The 14547-nt window shown below is 37.4% G+C and overlaps 1 protein-coding gene across 1 annotated transcript in view; it reads left to right on the forward strand.

The window, feature by feature from the left end:
- The window catches only part of KIF13A (kinesin family member 13A), a 107632-nt gene that overhangs the window by 32992 nt on the left and 60093 nt on the right, over positions 1-14547 (forward strand). Inside the window, exons 2-3 of the mRNA XM_018077650.3 lie at positions 7171-7183; positions 13815-13875. Of these exons, the coding sequence (XP_017933139.3) occupies positions 7171-7183; positions 13815-13875 (74 nt within the window). The remainder of the gene's footprint in view (positions 1-7170; positions 7184-13814; positions 13876-14547) is intronic.

Consider the following 14547-nt stretch of genomic DNA (forward strand, 5'->3'; position numbering starts at 1 on the left):
TTTTTCAAATAGCTTTGAGCACTACCTCCACAGGGGATATATCCTCACTGATGTTTTGATGGTTCTTACAAGCATTTCTGAAGGAATTTTAAAGAAGTGGTAATGCTGAAAGGGAACATTTTCCATTGACACTGGAGAACTTAGGAGGTGGTTAATAGCTGCGAGTAGCTGACTCCAGTGACTGGTTGGGTGTGAGAGTCTCAATAGAGTTTGTGCACAGAGTTGAAACGCCAGTTAATGCTTGGGGTGTTTTCTCCTCGAGAGCACTAGTAGCAAATGCAACAGAATAAGAATAATGGGTGCCTGAGAAATGCCACTGTAGTTTTATTAACATTCATAGAATGTGTTTTCACATACTTTCCAGAACTCTTGACAGCAGTTTCATTGCATTCAGGCTAAGAACCATTCATTGGAGACTAACTTTAAGAGCTAACACATCTTGGGTGCTGAGATCAGATTCTTTTTCCCCTGCCTCATTTCCTCATCTTGATTAGCTAAACCTGATTAGGTAGTAAAAATCTCCTTGTTTAGTTTCTTGTGCATTCAGTTTAATTGGAAAGGAGGGGGAAAGACTTGTTTTAAAAGAATCAGGAGAACTTGGTAGTGTATCTACCCTTGCTAGGAACATTAGGTAGACTTGCATTCTTTTACCTTTTTGTTATGAGTCTAGTTGGATGTTAATAAGAACAGCCTTGGTATACTTGTGATTGTGGCTACGCTGTAATTGTGATTGGGGTAGCAGGTTTTCATTACAATAACTAGAGTCTTGGATAAGTTTTGAATGAGTATGATTAAAGACTTGGGGAAAATAGAGTATTTAACGCGGTAGGTTCTACATGGAGTCTAAGAAGTCAGGATTGCAGCAGAGCTCTTTGATCTCAGAGCAGAATGACAATTTTAGTTAGTTTTTGCCTTTTCAATAAAACTAAGTAAATTAACTGAAATGGGATTTAAAAAAGAAACCCAAACATACTCCCCCCTCCAACTTATTTTGTATAGGAAAGCATTCAGATTATTTTTTGGTGAGTTTTTTAGCTGAGGGAGAGATGAACCTTTCTGCTGTTGGGTGGTGACTGTTCTCCTAAGCCAACTGCTGTTTGCACAGTGGTGTGCTGTTGCATATAGGATAGGTGTCAGCCCTTTTTTGGGCTGTCAGTAGTAGTTTTTACATGACACCAAGGCTTGTGTGTAAAGATTAGAAACACTTGAACTTCATGTCAACAAATTGCTGGCATTGGAATAATAATGCCTTGGGTAGTAAAAATAGTCAGAACTTGGGAGCAAAGGTAAGTAGTGACTAATAATGTTCCTGGACAGTTGTCACTTTCTGTTTTCCTTGTTGTAAATGTCAGAATATAATGCCTTTCACTTACTTTAACAAGCTTGTGTTGGTTTCATAACCTGTGGTTTCATTGCTGTAGTAAATGAACTTCGGTGCTTGGAGTGGAACGCTGTTATGGTGAAATATCCAGGCATTTTCTTCTTTTTTGTCATGGAAGTCACTCTGCTACTGTAATGTCTACTTTGTTTAACTTGCACTGCAGTATTTGTCATTCTGATTTTGGTGTCTGACTTTTCTCTTAGCATAGTAGGTTTCTATTAAGCATGTGAGAACAACTTATTAGAGTATGCATCTGTTTCTCGTGGTGTTTCTGATTATGATCAGCTACTACCTTATTATGCAGGCACTTGCTCAAATTGCTTTGCTTGTTAAAATGCTTTCCTTTTGCTGTTCTTCAAAGGATTATTTTGTCCATAGAGCAGACTTTTGCTGGGTAGGAGGATTAAATAGATACCTTGTGCAAGAATATAAAATAACTAATTATCTATATTTTTGTACATATGTGTGCTCACACAGTATGTAAAGTCACTCTTCCAGGAATCCTGGTATTTAATTGTGGTGCCAGCTTTGTTAGTTGGCTGTACAGGAGGTGCCCCAGACAAGCACAAAGGTGGGATGCTGTTCCCTTTAAGAGCATCACCCCTGCCATCTACTTCAGTCTCCTTCTGCATTTAGAAAATTCATGGGGGAAATGGGCAAATGAATGTCATTTTTCTGTGTTCTTTGTAGAGAAAATGGTATACTACCAGTAGTTTGCAGTATATAATCTGAAACAGTTTCATCTGAAACTGTTACTGTGGCAACCTGTGATCTTTTCCTAGGTAGTTTAGTACAGTGTCCATCAATAATATATAGCCACACTTTTTAACATGCTTGGTATCAAGCCTGCAAGTAACAGCCTGTAGTGATAAACCATGAGACAAGGAAGGTTCCTAGAGCTATATGATCTTACTGTGAAAGATAGGAGAAACACTATCTCTCTGCTTCTACATAATTTACATTGTTTGCAGTTAGGAGTACTGAGTGTCTGCTGTCTGTGCTGCAGCCACTCTGAAAGCTTCCTACACGTGCATAAACAAACAGTGCTGTTACTTCTATCCCAGACAGCGAGGTACACTTGTTCTGATGGTCCTGCCACTGGTTTGTTTCCTTGCACTCTGCCTTTGAGTGAGGCAAACGCACACTGCTGGTGATATACTCAACCTGAGTTGTAAGGCAGCCTGATTTTAGAAAACAAAACAAAATTTAAAACCACTTAAAATTACTACAGTATTTGTTTTGACGAACTGGTCTTTAGATTCCAGAGGTGCTAAAGCAGTGAAATGTAAGAAATAATATTTTTTAACACAATGATCTTTTCAATTTGCTCATCTTTATACTTCCAGAGGAGAGAGGAAGACTTTTTTCAACTCATCATATAAAAACCTGAAGACTTTTCTCCCTTGTCTCATATACTGATAGTTGCTTGTAATAATTCTTTTGACCAGTTACTTGAAGAGTGCATCAATGACTATGTAACCACTTAAATGTAAACAATTATATATTTGGGAAATCAGTGAGTACCATGAATTTGCTGTGGTTGCACATGTGGTGAGAGCAAAAGGGGATTTCAAACTTAGTCTTAGATGATGACTTTTGGTATAGTCAGCTTACAAGAGCTGCAAAGTCATCTGATTCATTCATTCGTAGATACTATGTGTGGTTATTTAACATAACTGGTTATGATTGCTTCATCTTGATTAACTAATGTGAGAAAGGAAAAATCCCACTAAATACTATCCAAAATCTGAAATCATTATAATATGATTGTGACCTACTTGGCTTCTTAGAACAACTGAATTGGAGATGAATTTGGCTGGGTGAATGTTTTAAATAATCTGAGACCTGTTTTTCAAAGATGCCCTGGTCTCTGTCTCCTTTAATGTGGAGTACCAGGTTTTACACCCACGTTCTTGTTTTTGATCGTACCTTGTCCCTACTGAAGGTGACTTTCTTAACCGGGGGTGAGAAGCGGGTGGGGTGATGAAACCCCATTATATGCAATAGAGAGAAAAAACAATTCTGTTAAGTTTTTTTTGATTTATAAAATGTTTTTCCTTCTGGTAGAAGTGACATTTGCTTGGAAATGCTGACAACACTAGCTAAGGGACAAGAAAGTTCTCATTCTGAAAGTTATGAAGTCTTTAAGATGACAGTATCACACATTTCTGGATGCTCACAGTGCAAGAGTGTCTTCTATTGCTTCTTATTGCATGGGACTAGTTTTCTATATGACAAAAGAAGACTCCTAGGGGAGAATGTAGGTAGTTAAAAAGATAAAAAAGAAGAAACAACCTTTGCTGTTGTTAAACTACTAGCAAAGTGCACTCCTCTCATGGTGTGCTGTTACAGGCAGTGGGGTAGTTGTTAAGGAGAAACTGTGAATGCAGTCAAGAAGGCTTCTCATTCATGTTCTGACATAGAGCATGAGAACTGACATTTTGTGAGTCACTTGGCAAATGTCAGAAGCATTTTTAATTTTAGCAAGGGACAACAGGAAAAGAAGTTTACATTCGCACATTCTATAAACTGTTTTTCTGGCTTAAAATTTTAGGTGGCTACACAGTCTGGGGTCCTAGCCAGTCTGGGGTCTTAGTGTGTTAGCCAAGCAAGACAGGAGAGGCTTAGTACTGTTGTGAAAGATAAAGCCTGAGTAGATACCAACACCAGACACACTACTCGGTAAAGCTGGCAAATCATTCTAGTGATATTTTACTAAAGTCATGATGGCTTAAGGACAAAGGCAGAAGCAAGTTCGGAAGCTTTGTGGTCATTGAAATTCATGCTTTTCTCCTGGCCTATGAGAATATTTTCCAGGCTCTTGATGGTATTTACTTGGGTTTTGAGTTCCAGGCGTGTGAGAAAAGTCAGTCTTCTGTCTGAGAGTGCAGGTTGAAGATGCCTATCAGGTTAAACCAAAATCTGTTGTTGTGCAGATGCATTAAAAGGTTAGGTAACTCTGATAATGTCCTGAAGTGTATACTGACTGTCCACTTTAGAGGAGGTTTTGTTGTCACTCAAAAGGTATTACTTATCATTGACACTAAGAATGATTAGACATGTAATTAAAAATTCTTGGAAATGAACATTCTAATTGTTGTATCTTTGGTCTCTTGTCCCGACATGTATTGTGTGTGTGTCCCTGCCTCCCCAGCCCCAGCTGTGTCACTGAGTCACCATGTTTCTGTGGTCACTGGAAAAAATTGAGACAAATTCAATTACCTTTGAAGCTGAAAGCTGCTGGTTTCTAGGAAAGGAAAGAAACCATGAAGTACATACTAAAATAAAATAAAAAAACAGACCAAAAAAAGTATGTGAAAAATTGATTGAGGGTAATGCAGGGATTTATAGCACATCTTTAAGCTACCACAGATGTGATTTCTGGTAAACTGTACACGGTTCTTTATTTATTAGTCTGAGTTCTTTGATTGAAGTAAGTATTTTGGAGTGTCTCCACCTGAATCACTGCCAGGATAATGGTTACACTGAGTTGGTTAGCTGGAATTTCCAAATAGCTTAAAAATCTATCTTGTGAGATAATATAGCTGACTTATTCCAGAGGCCTTTGATCATATTGCTCTTGGTGATGCAGGGAGTTGTTGGGAGTTGCTTAAGTTGGTCTTGAGAGTTTGGAGCAGCAGGATGTGACATTATGGTAGGAAGCTGCGGCTCCTTGTGCTTTGAAACCCCTGAGATCAGTGATGCTACTGGGAAGCTCCGCTGTCCACCAGGACTTTAAAAAGTGGCTATTACGCTTTTTTTGAGATGGACATCAAAGCAGAGTAAGATGAGACTTCCAAAAAGGTAGTGGCTTATGTTGCTTCAGTTAACATTTTAAGAAATGTGTCAAACCATTTGTTTACTTCAGCTGTGTTCCATACCTTTTCCAATTAGGGCTTATAAGAATGATCTCAGAAAAGAAAAAAAGAAGTTGATAAACTTTGTGTTGGTTTTTACTTCAACTAAACTGTTTAGGGCTTCCACTGAAGCCATACAGCAGTCTTATCAGGAATTCTCTAAGAAAGCTGATGTATTCTGGAATTATTTTTCAAGATACGAGTGTATTTAGAAGCTTTCCAAAAGACCTTGGATGACTTCTTTCAGTAGGAATTTCTTTTCAAAGTTTTGAGCTGGTGCTGGGACTCTGTCTGGACAGGCTGATAACGTTGGACTTGCATCATATCTGAAAACGATGATTAAAATGAAAATATGCAGAGTACAACTAAATGTATTTTTCAATTAGATAAGAGTGCATTCTGCACAAGTTCTGAGCCACCTGTACATGAGCTAACCGTGGACTGAGCCTGAGTAGTGACCAGTAATGAAAGGGTAAAGCTGCAGCAAGTGGTTTAGCTCAGAGGCAAACGATGTTTGCATTACACCAGTACTGTGTACCAGATATGTAACTTCTGGTTCAGGCAGACATGTCGTCTAAGGTACAAGCTGAGAGTAGGCAGAAAAGATTGCATAAGATGTGTTTGTGGGTTTGCGTCGCTTTGGCATCTTTTGCTGAGCTCTTGTATTGTGGGTTGCTGAGAAAACTGCTCAAAGTGTTTTCTGTCTTCCCCCCACCTCCGCCTCCCAACTTGGTGCAGTTGGTATGCGTAGTCTGGTGGATGAAAGTGTGGCTTGGTCCCACGTGTTTCTGCAGTGAAAGTGTAGCCTCTTGATATCTTTGAATTTTGTGTAGTATGTCTGTTGCTAATACCTTTCATCCATACCCTTATCTCATAAACCTTACAGTGTTCTCTGCTTGTGTTGTTTGTCTGTAGACCTTTCTGGTTGTGTTTTTTGTCTTCATCCATATTATTTTTCCTTCTTTCTTCCATGCTTTTTTCCCCCCTTATGTGAAGAGCAACTGGAAATTTCTTCTGTGTATCATTTCAGGCTTATTTTAATATATAATTTAAACATATGCCTCAGGTTGTGGTTTTGATGAATGGCTTGTCAGTCTAATTCTGCACTGTATGTTCACCTCCCTCTTGCACTGCCATTAATGAGCACAGGGCAGCATAATGAAACAGTGCAGTGATCTCACTTGAAACCAATCCCACCAAAAAATCCTCAAACTGATTTAATTTACAATGTGGCCATATGGCTGCCAGCATAAGGATAAATGCATTTAAGGACAAGTTGAAGTACTCTGAGCTGGTGTCTTCAGACTAGGGATTTGTAGTCCCTGTTTTATTTCTGACAGCACTCATTATAGTTATGTGCAATGAAAGATAATGGTGCTTTTGCATTGGTTTCTTACACTCTGTGTAGGTTTTCAGTGGCCAGGGAGAACACAGGTTTATTTTTTTTCACACCTCTATAATCTCCACAAAAAACATTTGTTTGTCTCTTACCTTGGTCATGCATGTGTAGCACTGCTGAAGTCAGTGGGGCTTCACCCTGGCACCTTGGTCTGCCAGTTTGCAGGCTCAGTTTACTTGCCACCAAAGATGGGCTGTGCGTCGACTTCCATGACAAAACAGGTTCTCGTCTACTTTATGGATTTCAATTCTCTTTGATTTTTATATCCATAAAGAATCTGACCTTTTCTTTTATTTTTAATGTGGGACTGTATTAGTAATTAAGTACTTACTGGTTAAAAATCTGTGATATGTCATTTAAATATCTTCTGATCTGATTATTCTTAAATTCATTGTGGATTAAAAAAAAAGTTCAGATAGTGATGACATTCACTGACTTTGTTTCTTTTCTTTTTTTTTTGCTGCCTTCTCTTTATGTGAATGGTATATTCATGCTTCTTGTCATCATTGCTGATTTTCTTGCCAATCATCTAGAAAACCACCTAAGGTAAGTATTTTGTCTCTTTATACATTTGTATCTGCTTGAAAATGTTGAGCAATGCAGAAGAGTTGGGCATATTGCTGTAGTATAGGTCAATACATCTTCGATATTTAGAAAAAATTATCTGTTCCTCATAATTCCAAGTTAAAGACTTCATAATTTCAGAAGAATATATTTTAATCCAACTGACACGCAGGCAAGGCACACGACTTGTTAAAGCTGCAACAAGGACAAGCCATAATTTTAAGGCATTCATAAAAATATTTGAAAAAGTAAACGAGTATTGTGTGTAAAACATTTCATTGCATGCAATTCTGCTTAGAAGTTAAAATACTGTTCTTAAAAGGTGACAAAATTCATCCAATGAGAAGCAAATAATTTTTATTTGTACTGGATGATAGTCAGAAATTAATAATTAGTGTAAAAGTTGCCAAGGTACACCAGAATTCACCTAGAAAGGATTGTCTGTGTTGTCTGTAGTGCAGAGGAAGGGCAGGAGAAAAGTGTTGCGTACCTATATTAGGAAATTAATCAAGTTCTTCTATCAATGCCAATTGATATATTTAACACAAGAGAGTTTGATCACTGTTAAACCTTTCTTTTAAAAGGAAGAAAACTGCCTCTTTTCTGTTGTAATTTCACCTGAAAAAAAAGTGCTTTTTACAAGAGCCTTCCTTTTCTGCAGTACCTCATTCATGTTCTATTATAGGCAAATAAAGTTATTCTCAGCATTACATAAAAGCTCAATTATGGCCTTATGTTTCTTTGACAAAACCAGAACAGCTGCATGCTTGTGCGTAAATGTCACATTATTGTTAGGTATAGTTGGATGGTCACTAATATCCTCAAGCTATAATGCTGAAACTTCTGACGTTATGTGAAATGTTTTTCAGTTTGAGACAGAATAAGGTTCATGCCATCAGTGGAAAACAGGCTTTGTTGAGTTTGTGAGGGTGTGATATGAGTTGTGAATGTTACTTGATTTATACAGTTTTTAGGGTACTGCATGTAGTTGATCTTCAAATAAGGTTTATTTAAAATAAAATTTTAGAAATATTGGAATTCTCTTTGTCTTTAATGAACTAGCTTATCATCAGCCATGGATGAATTATTTTGCCACTTCAATTTGGTACCTCAGAAGCTGTGATAAGAAAATTTATTATTAGGATATTAGGGTGTTTTGCTATTTCTACAAACATCGCATTTAAGTATAATTTTGTGACAAAGTAAAATGATTGTTCTGACCTGAGATCCGTGAGCTGTGCCCTAGGCCATCTTCAGATTTTCTTTCCATTCTTCTTCAGCCCTGTTGTAGGTCTTGTGTTTGTCATACAGTGACCAACTTTTTTTTTTTTATCAGTTCTTTAATGGCATCCATTTACATTAAGCTTACTGGTGTAGACTCTGTTTGCTGTTTCCTTGTGGATCTCCTTTATTACTTATCTCCATCAGCAGTTGTAATATGCATGTAGGAACAGCTGCCCCATGAATGAAAATTTCCCTTCCTCAGTTATCCCTTCCTTTTCTTTTTAGGAACCAGGTAGTCCCATAAGTCACCTAACAAGTCAGACTGACTGCTTCTCAATGAAAGCAGAATGTGATTAATTGGCTGTCTATTGGTCAGATGGCAATGGCTATTAAACATTAGCCATACATTTGCAATATTTTATAGCTGCATAGACAATACGTTAGGGGTAATGTTCAATCTGGGTAATGCATTGCTAAATTCAAACCCCAGACTCTATCTAACCTATACTGAGAATTAGGCTTCAAAACAATAATGAATGTGAAATTAAACTCCTTTTTAAAACTAATTATGTAATTTGGCTTAGTCTGGCAAGCAGTTAGTATTGGATATGGTACTCATTACCTATAAGTAGTTCACATGAGTATACTTACATACATAAACTCTTAAAATTATTAATTCCTCAACCATTGATTAGGGGCCTTAATGAAAATGAGTTCTGCAGAACATTGTTTTGGCTGTTCAAAATGTGAATACCCCTTTGCTGTCTTTTCAGATTCTGTGAGAAGTTACTGCTTTTTAGCAGTCAGACACAATGACTCTTCTAGTTTAAGATCCACAATTTCATTTTTAAGCCACAGGTACAGATGATTTTGAGACAAAACTCCAGATTTTTCACTGATGTGCACAATGGATGCATGGACCTGCATCCCATTTTGCAGGAAGCCATAACCTCTAGCTGTCTCCTTAGCAAAATAACCACCATCTGTCTTAAACTGCTGTAAGTGTTTGCTGAAGGAATCAAAGCCACATATCTTCCACTTTTCTTAAACTTTGTGGTTACCAGAAAAAACCTTTTGTTTAATTTCCAATATTTGCTAGCACTCCAAGTACAATTCTCTCTAACCTAGAAATGGCCTACGTAACTCTTTTTACTTAGGGTAATGTGAGCACTTACAATGACTCTGGATACAGTAGTACCAGGATCTAGCACTTCCCAGCTAATTCTTTCTCATAACTTTTCCATTTTTATATGTTTGCGCTGTAATGTCTGTGAGGTAAAATTCTTATAATGAATATATAATGAGTACCTACTCTAGCTCATATACTTATTTTTACTGTGGGCTTCCAGTTGTGCAAGACTGTGCCCTGGTGAGTCATGTTGCATTACTTGTAGCTCTGTCTGTTACTTGACTGTTTCTGAGATGTCTAAAATAATAGTCTAAGCTTTTTTTTTACAACTGTCATAAAACACAGACTAAAAATACTGTGCAATGTCAAACATTGGAATAATAGAGCTGGGAGAAAACCTACGCTATTCATCCCTCCATTCAAAATTTTTTGTTTATAAGCTCCTACTCTAGCGTGGCAGGTTCCTGGCAGCTTCCTTTTATCTAACTTTCTCTTTTAGATGCTAGGATGAATTATGACACATAGAATCTTGCAAAAATAAGAAAATTTTGAGGCTTGTTTGTTAGTTCCCTGTATAATTTAAAAGCCCAGAATAATTTTGGGTCCAGTTGTGAGAACTGGCCAACACCTGTGCGAACTTAAATCTGCTTGTAGTTGAATGCTGATACAGACATATGAGGTAGATGTATACCTGTCTTTCGTGGGTTTCCCATTTTGCTTGTCTTCTGAAAATTGTTAAGCTTCCTGGTACAATGGCTGTGGAATGGACATCAAAGCAGTAGGAAAGCAGAAATACTCATCTGTATAGTCACAGAGATGTAGAGGAATAACTGAAAGTTCATGAAATCTTAGTGGAAATAAAGGTAGCAATTTTAAACTTTCAATTTCATACAAAAAATACTTGCCTTTTATTTTTCTTTTATATTAAGCACCTAAATGGAATAGATTTTCCAAAATGTAGTTAAAAACTAGTTCATATGAGGTGCTTGAAGTTTAAAGGTTCTGTTTGTGTCACAGATATCTCTGTTCAAATATTTTTCAATAGTAGTTTTGATATAGTTGGTTGATACAGTTTTGATATAAACTGGTAAAAATCTTTGCTAAAAAGGCATTTTCAATGCCCAGTAATGCCCAGTTTGAGTATTGGCCATTGAGTCTGAGACTTGAATGTTAACAGAACTTCTGATAGCTTTGATAGTCATGTTGACAGGGGGTTTAATACCTTCTTCAGGGAAAAAAAAATAAGAAAAAATAATTATTATTCTGCATACTTCTGTCAGAAGAAAAAGTAATACCCACCATTTCTGTTTTCAAGGAAGAATAATCAGTGAAGATGGGAGCAGGAAGGGAGCACATTAGAAAAGACTTAAAAGGTTTCTTTTTCTTAGCATAGGTTCTGTGTCTTGACCCCGAGTATGCTTGCATGCTCATCTTGGGACTGCATGTTCTGCCATTCCTGCACTGGGGGTTAGAAAAATATAAAATAGTTATCTTTTTGATCATCTTTTCTGTAGAAGGGTCACTCTTCACGTAGGGCACTGTTCTACAGGTATTTCCTGTAAAATGCCTTCCTCACATACACATGGAAGAGCCTTGCTGATTGGGACCAAGTATCTTGCTCTTGTATGCCTTATCTCTTACCCTGTTAATTCTTGCATTTGCAATCTGTTTTCCCAAAGGTCTGAGTTGCCCAGAAAATTGTTTTGGTTGGGTGCTTCCTTAAAGTATGGTTGCTGGAAATGTTCAAGGTAGCTGTTTTGTCATCACTAATCAAAGTAATTTTTAAGTATTCTTCCGCCAGTTTTAATGGAGAGAGGAGTTTTGCTGCAGCTGCTCTACATGTTTTGCAGATAGTGTATACCCTAGCAGTTTCTGCCTTTTTGCCTGACTCTTTCAAAAAAAAAAGTCATCTTGTTACTTCTGTTAGAGGGATTTGGCAATTTTTCAGAACAGATTTTATAAATAGACTAAGTCCATGCCCTGGCTTTTTATGTTTGTTATGAAAACATACTAAAATGCTATATTTACATTTGTTTTATTTTGAGGCAGAATTTTAATCTTCCTATTGCATAATCATTTTTGACCTTTTAAAAATCAGTCTGACCAATTTTTATCTCTTTTAAAAAAATCCCAATAAAAACTGCTTTTCTACAAGAAACTCTTGGCTATAAGCACATATTTTAGTTTTAAGAGTCTCTTTGCTAGAGGAGTGTTTAAATTAGAAGTCACTGAATGATCCCGACATGATTTTCCGTGTTAACCAAGGGGAAAATGCATAGGACAATAGATTAAATTGGCCTACAGTACTGCTGTATTGACATTTAAGTCATTACACATGAGCATGTGTAGCTGGGTAACCTTTTTAACTGGTCTCTGTGATCCACTGCAGATAATGCTTAGTTTTCAGGGGGAAGAATCGCCATCTGTTAGATTTGGATCCTTACAATAGAGTTCCTTTTTTTGTAGTTGAACTGCTTGCTGTTTGATCATCGGAGAGATTAGGTATTGTTACTAGGTCCTGTGAGGAAAACTTCCATAGAATATGAGATGAGAAACAGTGGTTCTTGGACTACAGAAGTTAGGAAAAGGGTTAGAGGGTTCTTATTGATGGCAGGTTTTTATGCTTAGATTTGAAGTATGATGATCAAATGCACAAAAGTAATTTAAAGTGCCCCTACTTATGTGGAAGCCTGAAGACAAGGTGAAGTAACTGCTGCATTTTACTTGCAGTTCAGTGGCCAAATTTCATCTTTGACTCAGTCACATCAGGGAACATCCTGACTCATGAAGTTGTCTCTTTCTATTTGTGCTGCAGTAATGACTCAGGCCTCCCTTTAGATTATTATTATGGGTTTGTTTGTTTTCAGAAGGGAATTCCAGCACTCATTTCACTCTTATGAACTAAGTGTTGTCTCAGTATCGAGTCCTCTCTCGGGCCATTTGATGTGTTTTGCATTAAGCTGGAGGAAAGGGAAAGGTGAGGTTACTGTGCTAACCTGGTTTTATCCTTCTGGAATATTTGCAGCAATAGACATTTTGGGAAGATGTCTTAGATTAGATTACAACATATCTGTAGATTAGATCACATTGTAATTTTGAATTGCAGGGAGTTCAAGATGTTCTTGATTCCCAAAAGCCAAAAGAAAATGATCCTTCTTCTTCCTCACCTTGGGACTTCTCTCTAGTGAATTTGGGTGTTTCTGCTAATAGAACCTGTGGCTACTGCTCTACATTGACATGCATGGATTGTCTCACTAAGGGGATCAGCTATTGGAAGACCAGGCAAAGAAAATTTTGACCCAGGCAAAGTTTTATTGAAAAGGTGGTTTGAGATTTTCCCCACCTTTTGTGCTCCCAAAGCAGAAAGCTAAACCAGAATTTATATCGTTGACTCATCCACAGTCAGTTTATCATGGCAAAATGTGGAAAATACACTGCAGCTTAGGTGTGTTTGTGGCCATATAAAGCTGTAAAAAAACAGTATTAAATGTCTACACCATGATGTTCCCAAATGTGCAGAAAAAGGAACTTGGATGAAATCCCAATGTGTTAAGTGGTTTTACAGGACACTGTTTCAGGTCTGCAAGCCCACTGAGCACAATATTGAACCTCATTCAATTTCTGCCTAGCTGGAACTCTTTACTGAAGTGATTTTAAGTGATCTTTTTATTAGAGCAGGCTCTGATAGCTTGTCTCTCTAATAGAGCTACATTTTCTATTTGTAGTTTCTGAGCTTCCTCTGCTGAGATGCAGAACTGTACTCTTAGTTTAGGCAGGAAATCTAATACTGTTTATTTGCTCCTTAAGGCTTGTAAGTAGTAATGATCTTCACTGAGTCCATCCCATGGTAAAACTTCTGTGCATATTGTGTTGATGTCTGCCAAATAGTCATCTCACCAAATTCTTTATATTGAGTCCTTGTGGTGCTGTTTCCTTACTGTTGGCAGAAATGTTTGTTAGTATTAGTGCCTGGAGAAGAGTGGAGTTAGTTATTAGGTTTTGGCTGTGATTTGAAATCTGCATTAAGGGATAGAGTAAGGAGTATTTAGTATAGTATTATACAGATAGAAAAGAAGTATTGTGGTTTACAACTCTCAAGATTTCATGAAAGTATTCCTGCTGATGAAGCTTTTTTACAGTTCTGATTTAGGATCTACAGAAACAGTAGAGACTAATTACACAGTCACAGATATGCCCTGCTTTAAAAGAAATGTCTTGTAGCCAGAGGATCCTAATTTCTCTCTTTATGTGCTTCTGCAGGTGTTTGCCTTTGATCACTGCTTCTGGTCCATGGATGAATCAAACACCACAAAGTATGCAGGTAAACTCTTTTTAATACATTGGACAGTGTAAATAATTTGAGAACATATGAGAGTTTGGGCCTTTGTTTTGTGGAGTTGGTTTGGGGTTTTTTTGCATTGTGGAATTGGTTTGCACTTTTTTTGCATTGTGGAGTTGGTTTGGGCTTTTTTTCTGCATTTTGTACTGTGATGCTCAATTGGCTTCTTCATGGAAGCAGGAATCTCATTTTTACAGGATTGATTCATCTGAGTGCAAGCCCCTCAGCTGAGAAGGAATGCAAGTTTTAAAGTACCCGGTACACTGTTCAGGAGGGATGCTTTTACATCTAAGCTGTAGTGTTCTTTTTTTATCATCTGAAAGAGCCTTTTGTGGTGATTGTTTCTGCTATTTAAAATTTCATTTCTGCATCAGAAATGTCTTCTGATTGGTGCTAGTGATGAACCTATGTGTTTTCAGTGCTCTGAGAGGGGAATAAAGTGTGTTCTCCTCAAACAGTGTAGTTATTTCAGGTCTTTTAAGTCAGTCATAGTCTGATTGTTCATTCCTACTGTGTTTTAAGCAATCAGCTTTGTGACTCCTTCCTTCCGAAAGCTGGATAATCCGTGCAAGATTGTAGTTTTCTCATAACTGGATTTGTGTGTTAGCATATTCATATTTTATAAGAAGATTTCTTTTGGTGGAGCGGGCTCTG

The sequence above is a fragment of the Manacus vitellinus genome, unplaced genomic scaffold (assembly GCF_001715985.3).
Source record: "Manacus vitellinus isolate BGI_N305 unplaced genomic scaffold, ASM171598v3 scaffold_39_pilon, whole genome shotgun sequence".
In the NCBI taxonomy this organism is placed as follows: Eukaryota; Metazoa; Chordata; class Aves; order Passeriformes; family Pipridae; genus Manacus; species Manacus vitellinus.